Genomic DNA, 14033 nt, shown 5'->3' with positions numbered 1-14033 from the left:
CATATGCACTGTTCAATAACAAGGTTTAAGTCTCTTCTTCAAGGTCACTGTGTCTTCATACCACACCCCTCCTTCCACTGTACTTGCTGCCAGAGCTTTAATATTAACCTCTGTGCACATTAGTAACTGTCACTGCAAAATCTGGAAGTAAGAAAGCGCTCTGAGTCTCTGGATTAAATACAGCTAATTAGGAAAACATCTCTACCTTTATTAAAAGATAAAGTGAATGAAAATATTTCACAATTTGCCAATGAAATAGCCATGTTGCTCCACTAGGTCTGATGCAAATGGATGGTCTCAGGAAGAAAAATAATAAAAATAACAGTGTTTAACATTGAAGCCAATTGTGGGCAGACCTGTAGTCACAGAGACATGAGGTTACTGGGGCATGTAGAACTCTAGGATACATTTCCTCATTTAAGTTACTTTTGTTGGTGGTGGAGGGTTTTTCTTCCCTTTTTTTATTGTTTTTAAATTTTAGGTCCACCACTGGCAATTTCAGGGTAATACAAGGCCTTGAGAGTCATCAAATTGCACACAAATTCTAAGTTCAGAAATGATAATGCAGCAAACTCTTCTCTTCTATGCAGATCTCCCAATATACTGAAAACTTCCATATCAGCTGACTAGAAAGAAGGGGAAAAAAAAAAAAAAGAGGAAAGAAAATCTATCCTTCAATTGACTTTTGGAAACTTTCCTGTTCATTCCCATCTAGGATTTTTGGTTCCCCTATTATCTGTGACAAGGGAAACATTTCTGTTCAAATATGGTCAGCTTTCAGTTACTGATCTGCACATTCATTGGGCTGTAATTCTAAGGAATTAACTATTCTTATCTAACTTATCAAAAACATAGTAGTAAACAGCCCCCTTTTATTTCCACATTTACCTTCATTCATAGAATGCCCAATAACATCTTTCTGTTAATGAAACTGCAAAGCTCTTTCTGGAAGGCTAAGGCATATTTCAACAGATTTTTACATTAATAAAATTTAATGATGACAACACCTATGACCAGAAGTAACCTCTTACCTTTTGGGGCAATTCCTGTAAGGAAATGGTTTATTAGAAATTAAACTGTTGGAGGTAGGGTAAAAGTTAGATAAGATGAGCTTCTGAATGAGTGGGTAGTGAGAAAAGTACTAGAAAATGAAAGGTGAAAAATAAGGATACCTTACCTATGGTATGTATGTTTATACACAAGTCAGTTATAGAGATCTACAAAATAATATCTACATATTCACCTATAATAAGCAGTATAAAAAAATTATTAATATGCTACATCACAAATAAGCTTCCAAATAAATGGCTCCAATGCAGATCATATTAAAGATACTATTTTTCAAAGACTGGTATTTTCAAGTGCCTGGTACTTAGAAATTCAGTGATTTGTAGGCTGTATTCTTTTTTACATACATAAGGAACAATTAGCAAGTAAGTAAATTCCAACATGAATATTCCCTGAAAAAATGGTCCAAAAATCCTGCATACTAAGGATGTGCTAGCATACACGTTAGACACAATAAAGTCTACTGACAAGACTCATAATAATGCTCATCTGTAAACAGGCTTAGAAAACTCAGTTTGCTCTATGGAGCACCTTTACATTCGATATTTTCCATGTAGCACAAAAAGCTTTTGAACAACTGAAAAGTTGTCAAAATTTGAAGAGCATTTTTACATTTAACTTGTTATCCAAAGGCTACAAAACAGCAACAATTTCACTGAATACACTTCAGAAAAATGAACTATTTGTAGTTGACCTAAATGTGTCTTCCCATTTGCATGATGTCAGTGGTACTAAAACCTACAAGATACCAAAACTCTGTCAAAAAAGGTTGAGAATGCTACAGAAATTGCATATAGATACATCAAATTTGAAACTCCAAGGATAACATAATAATTCTCCTCTTCCTAGTTTCAAAATGGTCATATACGTAGAAATGCCTCAAAATAATCTCTTTTGATAAATTTAAGTAAACTAATCACAAATTTGAAGAGGAGCACACAAAAAACCCAATAGATAAACAGTTGTCAAAAGTTCAAGTTTTCATAATGGATAGAGATGTTTTAAATACCCTTTTCCCCATGCACAAAACTACATTTTCAACATCATGCCAGTGAACAAAAATGACTGGCACTGGTTTCACTAATGGCAGGATTTCACGTGTAATTCCCTCCCAAGTAAGCACTGTTCACACGCCAGAGAGGTGGTCCTGTGGATTGGACCACCTCATTGTTACTACTGATGAATGGATTTGAAGCCCTGTTTTTAGGAAATTCAATATACCAAGAGGTTCACAGACATATATGGATATTTCTGAAGACTAAACTCAAGGTTTATAAATAGCAAACAAAGGATAGAAACAAGCAACTGTGTTTCTAGCCATCAGTCACGAGCACACGGAGTAAACTGCCAAGTACTATAAAACTTAGTACAACCAGCATCATTCCTGAATATAATGACACTGTTCCATCCTCATTGCACAAGATATACCATTCATTAGCTCATACTACAGTATCCAGTAGTGCCTGGAGATATTCTATTTTTACAGCATACCAGTATTTAACATCTGTTTACAATGGGTGATACTATCTGAAGACTTTTACAGTGATGTGTATGACATATGTCACAGAAAACAACTAAGTTATTTAATATTCTATTATAGCTTATATAACATAACTTCAGGTGTAAGTTTCTCCTCTATTAATACGGGCCCTGTACCTTACCATTTACTGTTCACTGGGCACTTACACTGACAATTACCACTACCAAAGTTGTTATCACTTATTTATACCACCTTTACTTCATTCAAGAATAAGAATTCACTCCAGAATTTATATATATATATATTTTAGATAAGATTTCTACAAAAGTTAATACAGCATTAATCAGAAAGATAAAACCAGAAAAATAAAAAAGTATACAGTTTCTCAGCTGAAAACAAAAAGTTACTTTCTTTTCAAAGGGAGTGAAAGCAGTAACAATCTACACTGTTACTTTGAAAGTTTTTTAAACATAAGTCTTCAGCTTGGAGTAGAGCAAAGACTCTCACCAAATATTGTAAGGAGAACAGTTTATCCTAACCATCTTCAGAGGAATTTTATAGATTCTTCATTTTACTGTAGTTACAGAGAATGCACTGTCTCAAAAGACTGCCAATTATTTTAGAAGCGCTAAAATCTTTCCTCCTCTGTGGTGGCCTGAAACAGATAAAACTACAGGCCACAACTGACAGACTGTTGTAAGATGCAATTCATTTTTGTCATCTGTTTCTTCACAAGCCGCAGCTCAGCCATCAAAGATTAACACTTGGAAACAAATGTACTAAAGTGTTCCATAACAGGACTGAATGAACAAACTGCTGTTATCAGAGGTCATCTCCAACAGGCCCAAGTACATCCAGTGCTCAGCCTTACTGACACAGGAAACACCTGTCTTTTCATGGCTTTCCTCTGGAAAATGCTATGTGGAACTGGAAGCCCTCAAGAGAAGTTCACTTTTCCCCAAACAAATGCATGTTAGCAAACAGTAGAATAAAATCCTTCTGAGTCATGATCCAATGCAACAGTGAACAGCCGAAGGAACTCACACAAACTATAGGGTCAATATAAAACATTTTTTGCAAAATGATGGCTTCACCTCTCAAACCTAATCCTTCTTCTGTCTTCAACAGAGCAGCCTCATATGCAAAATTCACAACTCTATCACATATTACATCTCAAAAGGAACTTTTGTAAAATGACACCTGAAATTTTTTTCATATATCCAGTTGTCTTCTAGAACTTCCACAGGCAAATATTTTTTCTCTTTTCTTTACCCCTCCACCTCCTCGAGGAGAAAAACCTTATTTTCTTTTTGTTAATATCCTTTCCTAACCAAATGGCAACAATAATCTTTTTTTTTCCCTCTGCTCCATCTCACCTGTTGATATAACAAATTATATCCAACCAATAATTTTTCATCTCTACTTTACCTGAAGGTTGCACTTTCTGTTTCACCAGCAAAGAGATGATGTGCCTAAGCCCTTTTCACCCACACAAATACAAACATTTAACTTTAAAACTACAAATCCTGCTTTGCCCAGATTCTTACACTGTTATGGCTACAAGACTGCATTAGAAGCATATGGCATTCAGATAATTTAAATGTTAGCATTATTCCTGCATTTATATATATTCACACATTCAATTAAAAAAAAAACCAAACCAGATAAAGCAACCACCAAAAAACATCCCAACAGCTTTTCTCTCCCACTTATTCGTGCAATCAGAACTCACACCCTGCCCCCAATGTTTTCTGTGTTGGATTGCTGAAATATTTCTTTATCAAACGTTCTCAAAATATCACTTCTATTCTAATAATCTTGGCTTGTTCTCCTAGCTGGAGGGTTCCTGCACTAGCTTCTATCTTCACTGTAATGCAAAACCAATTTTTTCATTTTTTTTCTTTTCCCATTAATTTGATCTCTAATAATGGAAAAGAACTACTGAAACCCATAGTTTTTTCTTAATGCAAAGTCATCTTACTACTTCTGTGTGGATTAGAAAATACACTTTTCCAACTGCTAAGTAAATCTACCCTGCTTGTCATCTTCTCCTTTCCTCTGCTTCCAATTAAAAATGAACTAGAGCATACAAATATATTACGTGTTTTTCTGATTCTTCACAATATGCACTTATGTATCATATTATTCAAGGGTCTTTTGGACTTAGAGAGACTAAATGAGAGCTTAATTATCTTACTACATATGTAGGTCCTCAGTTCAAATCAAGAACAAATAGGCTATCACAAAACATTTACAGGAGTCACAATTAAAAAATTCGGTAATAACCTTCGGCACATTCATCACATTGCTTAATCCATTCACAATTGGTGAGTTATTAACAAAGGCTTCATATGCTAATTTTTCAATTCAAATTCTTTAGAACTGGACAACCTAGTTAAAAGGAGCAATCCGATTCATAAATTCCAACATAAGGAAATTAATCCAAATTACAGTAAAAATATGAACAATATGTATTTTTTAACATGCTAGAAATATGTGAAAACAGTACTCCCTATATTTGGATTCCTCTGAAATTTCAGGCATGGCAAGGAGGTAGAAAAATATCTAAGGAGTGGCAAAGGGATAAATGTTAACTCTAATTATTTGCTGAAAGCACAGTTCAAAGACTTTGTAACCAACAACAGAACATTTTTGTTTAGTCAATATGCTCTCTGAACAGAAGCTTCATAAACATACCAGTTGAAGGATGTCCTCATCTTTTGGCATAACACTAAGTTCCAATACGCTGTCACTGAAAGAAACGGAAAAAATATATATCACAAATGAACTTCTGGAGATTTTCAATTCTTGTTACAAAGATAATCCATTTATTTCCATAGATAAAAACTATGCAAAAACTCCAACACTCAGCCATTATGACAAATACGTGACATGGCAAAAATAAACACTGATTTCCACTAGAATCTTAGGAACTAAGAGTAGAAGAGAAATCTGACTGACCCAGTTTATTGAGCCAACACACTGGTTTTGGCAGTTTTGTTTCCTTTTTTTTTTTTCCCCTCCCTCAAGTCCTAGGGTACACTACTTGTTTGAAGCTTCTCAGACAAAACACTGCTACACATCTGTGAATAAAAGCTAAAACTTCCCTCTTTCTTCAATTCAAAACTAAAGTCTCTTAGCACTCTTTAAACTTGCTGTGGAGAAGTCATAAACCACCACATCATGTGAGAAGAGAAGCAATACTAAGGCCAAGTATTGACTTAGACCTTTCCACTCTAATCACCTCCTCGCAGAATCAACTTAAACAGTCATCCAGATGACATCTGAAATATGGCTGAAAAACGCTTGCTATTTGTAAGTGCTGCATTTGTCACTCTGAGCTGCTGAAACCAAAAGCAACAGCAGCATAAAGATCCAGGAATCCAGATAGTTCAATCAGTGTGACTCAAACACAAGCAAAATCAGGACAACAAATGTACAGTGTACCAGTTACCCAGTTGAATATTTTAAAAAACAGTGAAACCCACAGATGGCATCTACCAGAAACAAGGTATTTTCACAAGCAAGAGAGAAGCATATGCATGTACCATTGGATACAGAATAGATGAATTTATTATCTCATCTGAGATAATGGAATAACCTGTTCACATTCATTAAATGTGAAGTGGAACAGGTGCAGAGAAGGGCTACAAAAGACTAATGTACAGACTATTATAACGAGGCTGAAAAAACAGAAAATGAGGATACTATGACCATTATTTAGAAACTTCACATGTCAGAATTAAAAAAGGATAGCTAAAAAAACCTGACCAGTGTCAGTATAAGAAAAAAAGGCATACAACCTAACTGAGTATGTCAGAAATTGGCTTGTCTTTACTGTTCAGCACAATGCATTAGGTGAGGAAAGACAAAACCAGCACAAAGACAAGCCCAACTACAGGGCACACTGATCAGCCTATGAAAGCACTGGGAAGGACCCCGGTTTATTTCTGCAGAAAAGAAAGCCATAATCTCAAAATGTAACGTGTGATTTATTATCCTTTCTTATATGAAAAATGTTTCTATTTTGTGGTTCCTTTTCCATTTTTTAGCAACCACAGACATAAGGCTGCATTCCAAAACAGCAGAGTAAGGGTATTTGGTTTCACAATCTTTTTAAATCATTATTCATTTTGGAAAAGAGCGCTCTCCAAGCAGCACAAAACTTACTTTAGTCTTAAAACTAAAGAGCGGCAGTGATTTAAGTTTTTAAGTCTACACACATCTAGGAAAAGCTAAGTCTTCAAAAGCCTTGTGAAGATTTTTTTAAAATACTGAATTGTAAGAAACAAGGGAGTATTGACTTTACACGCACTTACAATAGCATTTCCCATATTGACTGAGTGCATGAACAGCTTGAGGCATTTTTAACCAAGTGTTCAGATTTCACTTCTACACATGGATAGCATGTATGTATAAATCATATCAAACAACTGCTTACTTGCAGGATGAAGACTTTGGATGTCAAAATATGATAGGATTGCTCCTCTTGAAGTACTTTTTATACAAAGAAATATAATTTGACACAGAACAAACCATACTCATTCAAATATTTTGCCTCTTTCCCCTCACCCCCCTTTTTTTTAGGCAAGTGACTAAATCCATTTACACAATTAACATCCTTTTAGTAATCATTTACAAGACTAAAGGGTTCCATTCTGGAACAATGTTTTATATAAAATTCAAATAGCTACTTAACCATTCTATTCCAGTTAGAAGAACCACCTTTTGGAAACAATTTGAATCTTCCTACTTTATATTTGTGAGGTGCTCTCAGAATGTTTTTTAATTCTCATATCAGAAACAAAAAGTATTAAGGAAGACTTTTGGTTCATTGTACTATATAATGTAAATGCAAATTATGCACTAAAAAGTGTTACTAAGAATCACTACTCAGAAAGTGATTAGTCTACACTGGAACTCCAGACATAGTACTCAGAACTCAGATATTTATCATTCCAATATCTTTCATTACACATTCTGAGAGTTAAATTTAAATGTATTGATTCAAAGTCATCAAACTGAAGCACTAATCATAAAGACTATCTTCTGATGCATTATTTTGTATTAATGAAACAGATTCAGTAGCTAAAATCTCTACATTTCTGAGTAATTCCTACACTTTCAAGAAGAATTTGCAAAGAGAAACCAGCAGAATGAACAATCATTCAAAGTCCCCAGTTTAAGAAAAAAGGGGAGCGGAAAGAGAAGTTGCAAATCAGAATCTGTTTCTTCTTTTATGTAGAACCATAAATAATTTTACAGAGTTTATGATAGCATTCAACATATCTTCCAAGTCGATTATGTATTTAAACAGATAAGAATAAATTCATAATGGACCAAACTAGCAACTGTTGGTAAAGTGTAGGAAACAGAGTTAAACAGGTAGTCATGATTAATCTTACAGGACTATCGTTAATTCTAGCAACTCTTTTGAGGTGTGCCTTTCATCCCCCAGAGGAAATAATCAGTGTAAGTCTAGCTTTGTTATCTCCAAGCAAAGGAAAATAGAAAACATTCTAGACACTGCTTGAAACTTTTCTGGGAACAATACAAAACATGGCTGAATTATATCCCATCCGTAAGTCCCACTGGAAGATATGGATATCATTTCATCTCAGGCAGCTAAGTTCTGATGTCTGCAGAATTTTATAATGAAGACAAGCAGCTAAAATTGAACAACTTTTTAGAAAACTAATATGCAGCTAGGAAAATGAAGCCATAGGAGTAATAATAAAAAAAAAAATCTGCAAGCCTAAAGAGAATTTTATTGCAAACAGCTGAACACTGAGTGATGGGGAAGCCCTCTCTTTACAGAGAATAGAGGGTAAAATGTGTTGTAACCATAAAAACTAACCCTGAAGATGAGAAAAATGACAAAAGAATAAGCATTTACAGTTCTCAATGTTTGAATGAGTATTTGAAAACAATAAAAATACAGCAACTAAAATGTCTAGAAAACCAACATACAACATACTAAGACTATAAAGAAAACTGTCTTTAGTCATAAAGATTTCAGCTGACAACTCAGCCTTTCAAAAGGCATTACACCAAGTTGTTTGCACAAGACCTACTGAAGAAGCCAAGGTGTGCTGGATGAAAGATCAGCTAAGATACAAACAGAGCAAAAGCTGTGTCACTGGGTGTTTCTAATGTGAAGAGTTCAAAGTACATTCAACAGTGAACTTGTGAAGGACCAACCTATCAAGAATTATTAAATCAAGCAATGAAGATAAAACCTGTGGTTTAAGCAAGTTCCTGAACCAAGGATTCATAGAAAGTGGGCTGGCATTATCTGACCACTCAATCACTATTGTTCTAGTGTTTTCATGGACTTCAAAGAAATCTTTACTGCATATTATCATAGAGGATAATGACATAACAGACCATCAGTCTGACCCAGGTGGCAATGCTACTGCAAGAGCAGCATGCACCACAATGCAATTTTACTTGCCATGAAATGGCAGCATAAGAAGTAAAAAACTTATGTTCATAACAAACTGCTCTGAGCTAAAAAATACTGTTTTCAAGCAAAGAATAAGAGACAGCTGATTCTTCAGTCACACGAGAAGTACTGCCTGTAAGCTACAAGATACACCTGATCTGGAGTCTCAGCTCTCTTTATGGATCAGAACTAATATTTATCTGTTTGTCCTAAGAGGTTCAGCTGTAGACTTCCTGATGGTTGTATCTGGTGTGTAAAATGCTCAAGGATACACATGACCTTTTGTTACAATCTTCTGTGATGTACACATCTGGCTGGAGAAAACAAACTGTTCCCTCCCAACAAACAATAGCATCCCTTCATCCTCCCTGCACTCATGCAAATTAGGGGGACAGATGCAGCAGTGTGCTGTACCATTCCTGGTTGCACAAGATAATCACTGACAAGGCCTTGTTCCGGTGTCCCCAGTGGAACACCCAGACTATCCACAGTGGCCAGGGGTCCAGTTCCACTGAATGGTTCACTACCTACACTCCTTGAATATAAACTGGATTCACAGCACACCTAGAGTTAAGAATCACTGACCACACAGGCCACTCAAGGATGTGACTGGTCTCTTTCTTGGATAAAAAGAGTTAATTGAGTGATCTGCATGGTTGGGCATGTAATGTCTTGGGTATTCGCTATTGTACAATAATGCTGCTTGTAAATATACAACATGAAGAAACCATACATAGCTAGTGTTATGTCCAGTGAAGGAAATAAAGAAGCCCATCTGTCCAGCTCTTGTACAGACTGTATTAATGACACAAAACATGCTTCAGTCTACCTTGCCCATCACATCTCTGAACACAGTTTTGTTGACAAAAACAGAACAACAACAAAAAAACCAGCCAAAACCTAAAAAAACCCCAAAACAAAACAAATCCACAAACCACCTGAGATGTACACATTTTGAACAAAATCTTGAACAAAGACATCAGTAAAATAGGAAGATCAGAACCTTATCTTTCCTACTTCAAATGGTAAGCATATCTAAGTCTTAATATGTGATGAGCCACTAAAAATATGATATGTGAGATGTACTTAGGAAACAATTCTTTCATGCTGATCATAATACATCCTTTTGCCACATAACTCAATATTACATTGGAACTTGTTGCTATAAAACAGAAATTGACACCAAGAAAACTGTAAAAATGGAGGCAGACATGAGACATGAAAAGGAGTATCTAGACTCATGCATAGACATGATTTCACAAGTGCTTGAGAGTTGCAGGAGCAGTAAATATCAGTATTTTCTCAACTCTGTGCAAGATTCAATTTGCTGCAAAACAGAGGAAAGCAAAGACTTACTGCAGATATTCTGCAGATGTGCACTAGCATAAATCCTGTCATTCACCAGATATGCTGATTTCTAGTTCTTAGATCTCTTAATAAGGTAGATTTTATAATCTTCTTTTCCAACTGATACATGTATGAATACCTAATCTATTTCATGTTCAAACTTCCTATATAACACTTGATCTTATTTGCTAACAAGGAACAAGTATGGACAATAAAAGGACTGTGATATAATTCAGCACACCTATTCTCAAACTTTTCTCGGCATTCAGCAAATACATGAAAAAAGAAATAATAAAACTGAATGTGTATTAATAGAATTTTAATAATATGATGACTTTTCAAAACTCCCGTAAGTGGTCATTTTACGCTTAGTATACAAAAAGTGTGGTGCCTAATGAAATGCTAGTATATTACCTGTTCTGTATTAAAGCAATGACTTGAGAATATGTCTTCCCAATAACACTTTCTCCATTGACTTTTATTATTCTGTCACCTGTAGAGGGAAAAGTCATAACTGAAATTAGTTTGTCTTGACATTTTTTTTAAACAGTTTTCATTTTGTACTTCTGTACCTCACAATAATCAAGAGTATTAGTATGGTAAATTCAAGGTTAGGCTTCCTTAAAAATAAAAAAACCCAGAAGATGTGCAATACAACTACACGTAACCCTACACAGCATGCCAAATTTCTCCTCTTTTCCCTGAACATTTTCAGATGGTTATCTTTGTCTAAACTTTCCAATTAATAACCCAGGAAGTCATAGAAAGAAAACTACAAGCAGCTATAAGCTACACCAGAGGCTCACTTATGTATTCCATCTTCACAATAAAGCTGGCAATGTATAGTAACACACACTGACAATTCTGCCCTATTGCTAAATAAATTATAAGTAGATATAATTCCCTGGATTAGCCCAGCTGCTCAGAGCAAGGTGCTAATAATGCTAAGGTCACGGGTTTGATCCCCATATGGGCCATTCACTTAAGAGCTGGACTCAATGATCCTTGTGGGTCCCTTCCAGGTCTGAATATTCTGTGATTTTGTTACAGTGCTTAAACTCAAAATAAAACCAAACTTTAACTCTCCTTTAATAGCAGCAAATACTGCAATTTTGTGCTTCTTTCTTATTAGAAATAAAGAACAAACACTTTGAAAGGCTCCAATTTCCTGCCTTCTCAGAATAATCTGGGCTGTTTCCAAGGCATTACTGTCTGTTCAACGCATCTTGGACAATGGTAAAGAGTTATTTTGTATCCATACAGATCAAGCTTTAGATTTAACATCCCTTTTATAAGATTTCTCCAAATAGTTTGTTACACCTTCCTCATTAAGAGTTTCATACACTCTAATAAATTGTCATATATTGTGCAGAGCTATTTTTAGCTTGTGATGAAAAACCTATCCTGTTCTTTTGACCAAATGGTATTTAAGACATCTCTGATCAGAAAAGCAGAAAGGTATTTTTTATTTCCTAATGAGGAGAAAATAGTCTGAAGGATTACAGGTTGGGAGCTTCAAAAAGCTGCTAGAGGAAGAAGAGCTGAAAGAAAGGACCTGTGCAAAGAGAGCCAAAGGGAATGGCTTTTTCCATGCTGCTTTAGAAACCGAAAGCCCTTTCTGTGTTTCTGGCATGATCAAATCAAAGCAAGGAAAAAGCTGTTCATTCTGAATACTCAGCCTGACTTGAAGACAATAATGCTTTAAATGCTTGTGCTCTGTGGAAGTTCCCCATACAGACTCTATGGATTAACAAACTACACAGATCTGACTTTTTAATCTGGTCTGCACACATAGTGAAAACATGCAAATTAATTGGTGTGATATTTTCAACTTTTATAAAAGTTTACCTGTTCCCTTTCATGCACTGGTTATGACCTTTTTGCTTGCCTGAGAAAAACTCTTTGGGCTTTGTCTCCTGCTTCCTAAGCAATGAAAGAAAGCCTGGTGGCAACAAGCTCTGAACCTGTCCTGCAAAAGCTCCCCAGAACACACCAGATCCTTCTGTGGAACTTTAACTGGCTCTCTTCCAGGCTGCTTAACAACAGCCTGTAATGTGGGCTACATTGCCCACAGATGTAGATCATTACTCAGTATTCCCACTAAAAACTATAATTAGGAATATCCTCACAGTAGGTCATATAATTTTATCTTGTGCAGCTTTTATTTTTCACAGAAGCAGACTAGATTACACACAGCAGTGAAATAACTCTACTTGAAACATGCATCCAATTAACCTGCCTGGTGGGACACACTGGTTACATAAACGACATGAGCACAGACAACTCTGCAAGTACAACTTTGTTCTATTTCAGGTACATATAAAGTATGAAGTCAGTGCCTGTAGTGCAAAAGAGGATACATAAATATGAAGGCTTTTTCTAATACCTCTCCATCAGTCTGGTGGCCTCCTACATACTTTTGATCAAACTAGAAATTAATCAGAATGTTCTTTTCACACACAGTTCTCTATATTCTTGCATATATGTAAATGACAGAATGAAAATCAAGACATGGGAAATGTAGCTCTGTTTTAGCTGTTAGTATTTCAGTTATTTCTAATATTTATGAACTCCCAGATATGTTATTTTTTAATGAAATGCCTCAGAAGTTAAATAGGGGGAAGCATTACTTTCCTAACTCTAACAAAAATGATTTTAGAGGAGTATTCAAAAATACTTCTGAATGGGTTGTCTTATATTTAAGATACTTTTCTAACTTTTTCATATTGCTCAAATTTGCAAGAATATTTCATGTTTTCTGGTGAGTAGCAGCCAAGTAAGATCCTGAAATAGAGCTCATTTATCATGGGAGATGAAACTTATATTGAGATGTTCAGTATTACAAAGGACCCTGCAAAAGTGAAATAAGAATTGACAAACAAAACTTCCTAAACTCATAGTGAATTTTCAAGTATTTTCATTTGTGTGACCATGAAACTGAGCCAAGTTCTATTAGAAAAAAAATAAAAATACAACTGATTCTCCAAGAGATAAATGTACTCAGTCTGTCTCAGAGGTTAAGCCATCTACCTGGCTGATTATTCCCTGAGTGTTTTATAATACCAAAACCGAGATACAGCAATATAGTTCGCCCTAAAATTCATAAACAAGAAATACTGGCATAACCTAATTAGATATAACTGCTATAAGCAGTGTGTTTAAGAATATTCCAGTTATTAAAAATGTATTTTCTTATTTATTTTTTGCTTTTTATTCTGGGCTCCTAAATATCACTTCCATGACTAAAAATAAAATATTCTCTACAGATTTCATCTCTCTCAATTTGGCAAACACGGAACAGAATAGAAATTAACATGGTTCCTCTGTACAGATTCAACATATGCTGCGTTTTATCAAGCCAAAACATTTCTTTATAAAATAGCAATCAAATTTTGCCAAAGTAGCCACTCTCTAAGTAACTATTTAAGGAGGAGTTAAATCCCAAAACCCTTAAGGTTTACAAGTAAGATCTAACACTGTTTTTATACTGATCAACCTAGAAATATTGTATTTATTTAGGAAGAACATACAAAACTTATTCTATTCCAATCAAATCGATGTACATAACTGTTTTTAAAAAAAAGATATCAACATCCCATTATTGACACAACCACAAGCCTTTCATAGAGCAGAAGTTTTGCCATGTTTTTAAGAAATCTGTGTCTATAGTGGTATCCATCTGTGTATGCAACT

The 14033-nt window shown here is 35.1% G+C and overlaps 1 protein-coding gene across 5 annotated transcripts in view; it reads right to left on the bottom strand.

The window, feature by feature from the left end:
* The window catches only part of ARHGAP21 (Rho GTPase activating protein 21), a 114246-nt gene that overhangs the window by 36276 nt on the left and 63937 nt on the right, over positions 1–14033 (bottom strand). For all 5 annotated transcript variants that reach the window (XM_085050511.1, XM_085050512.1, XM_085050516.1 and 2 more), the window contains 2 exons: positions 10755–10833; positions 5246–5300 (listed from right to left, as the gene is read on the bottom strand). In XM_085050511.1, the coding sequence (XP_084906637.1) occupies positions 5246–5300; positions 10755–10833 (134 nt within the window). The remainder of the gene's footprint in view (positions 1–5245; positions 5301–10754; positions 10834–14033) is intronic.

This window comes from Lichenostomus cassidix, chromosome 2 (assembly GCF_008360975.1).
Source record: "Lichenostomus cassidix isolate B80296 chromosome 2, HeHo_3.0, whole genome shotgun sequence".
NCBI lineage: Eukaryota > Metazoa > Chordata > Aves > Passeriformes > Meliphagidae > Lichenostomus > Lichenostomus cassidix.
Note: the sequence above shows the minus strand (reverse complement) of the source record. Positions and strands in the feature narration are given on the sequence as shown.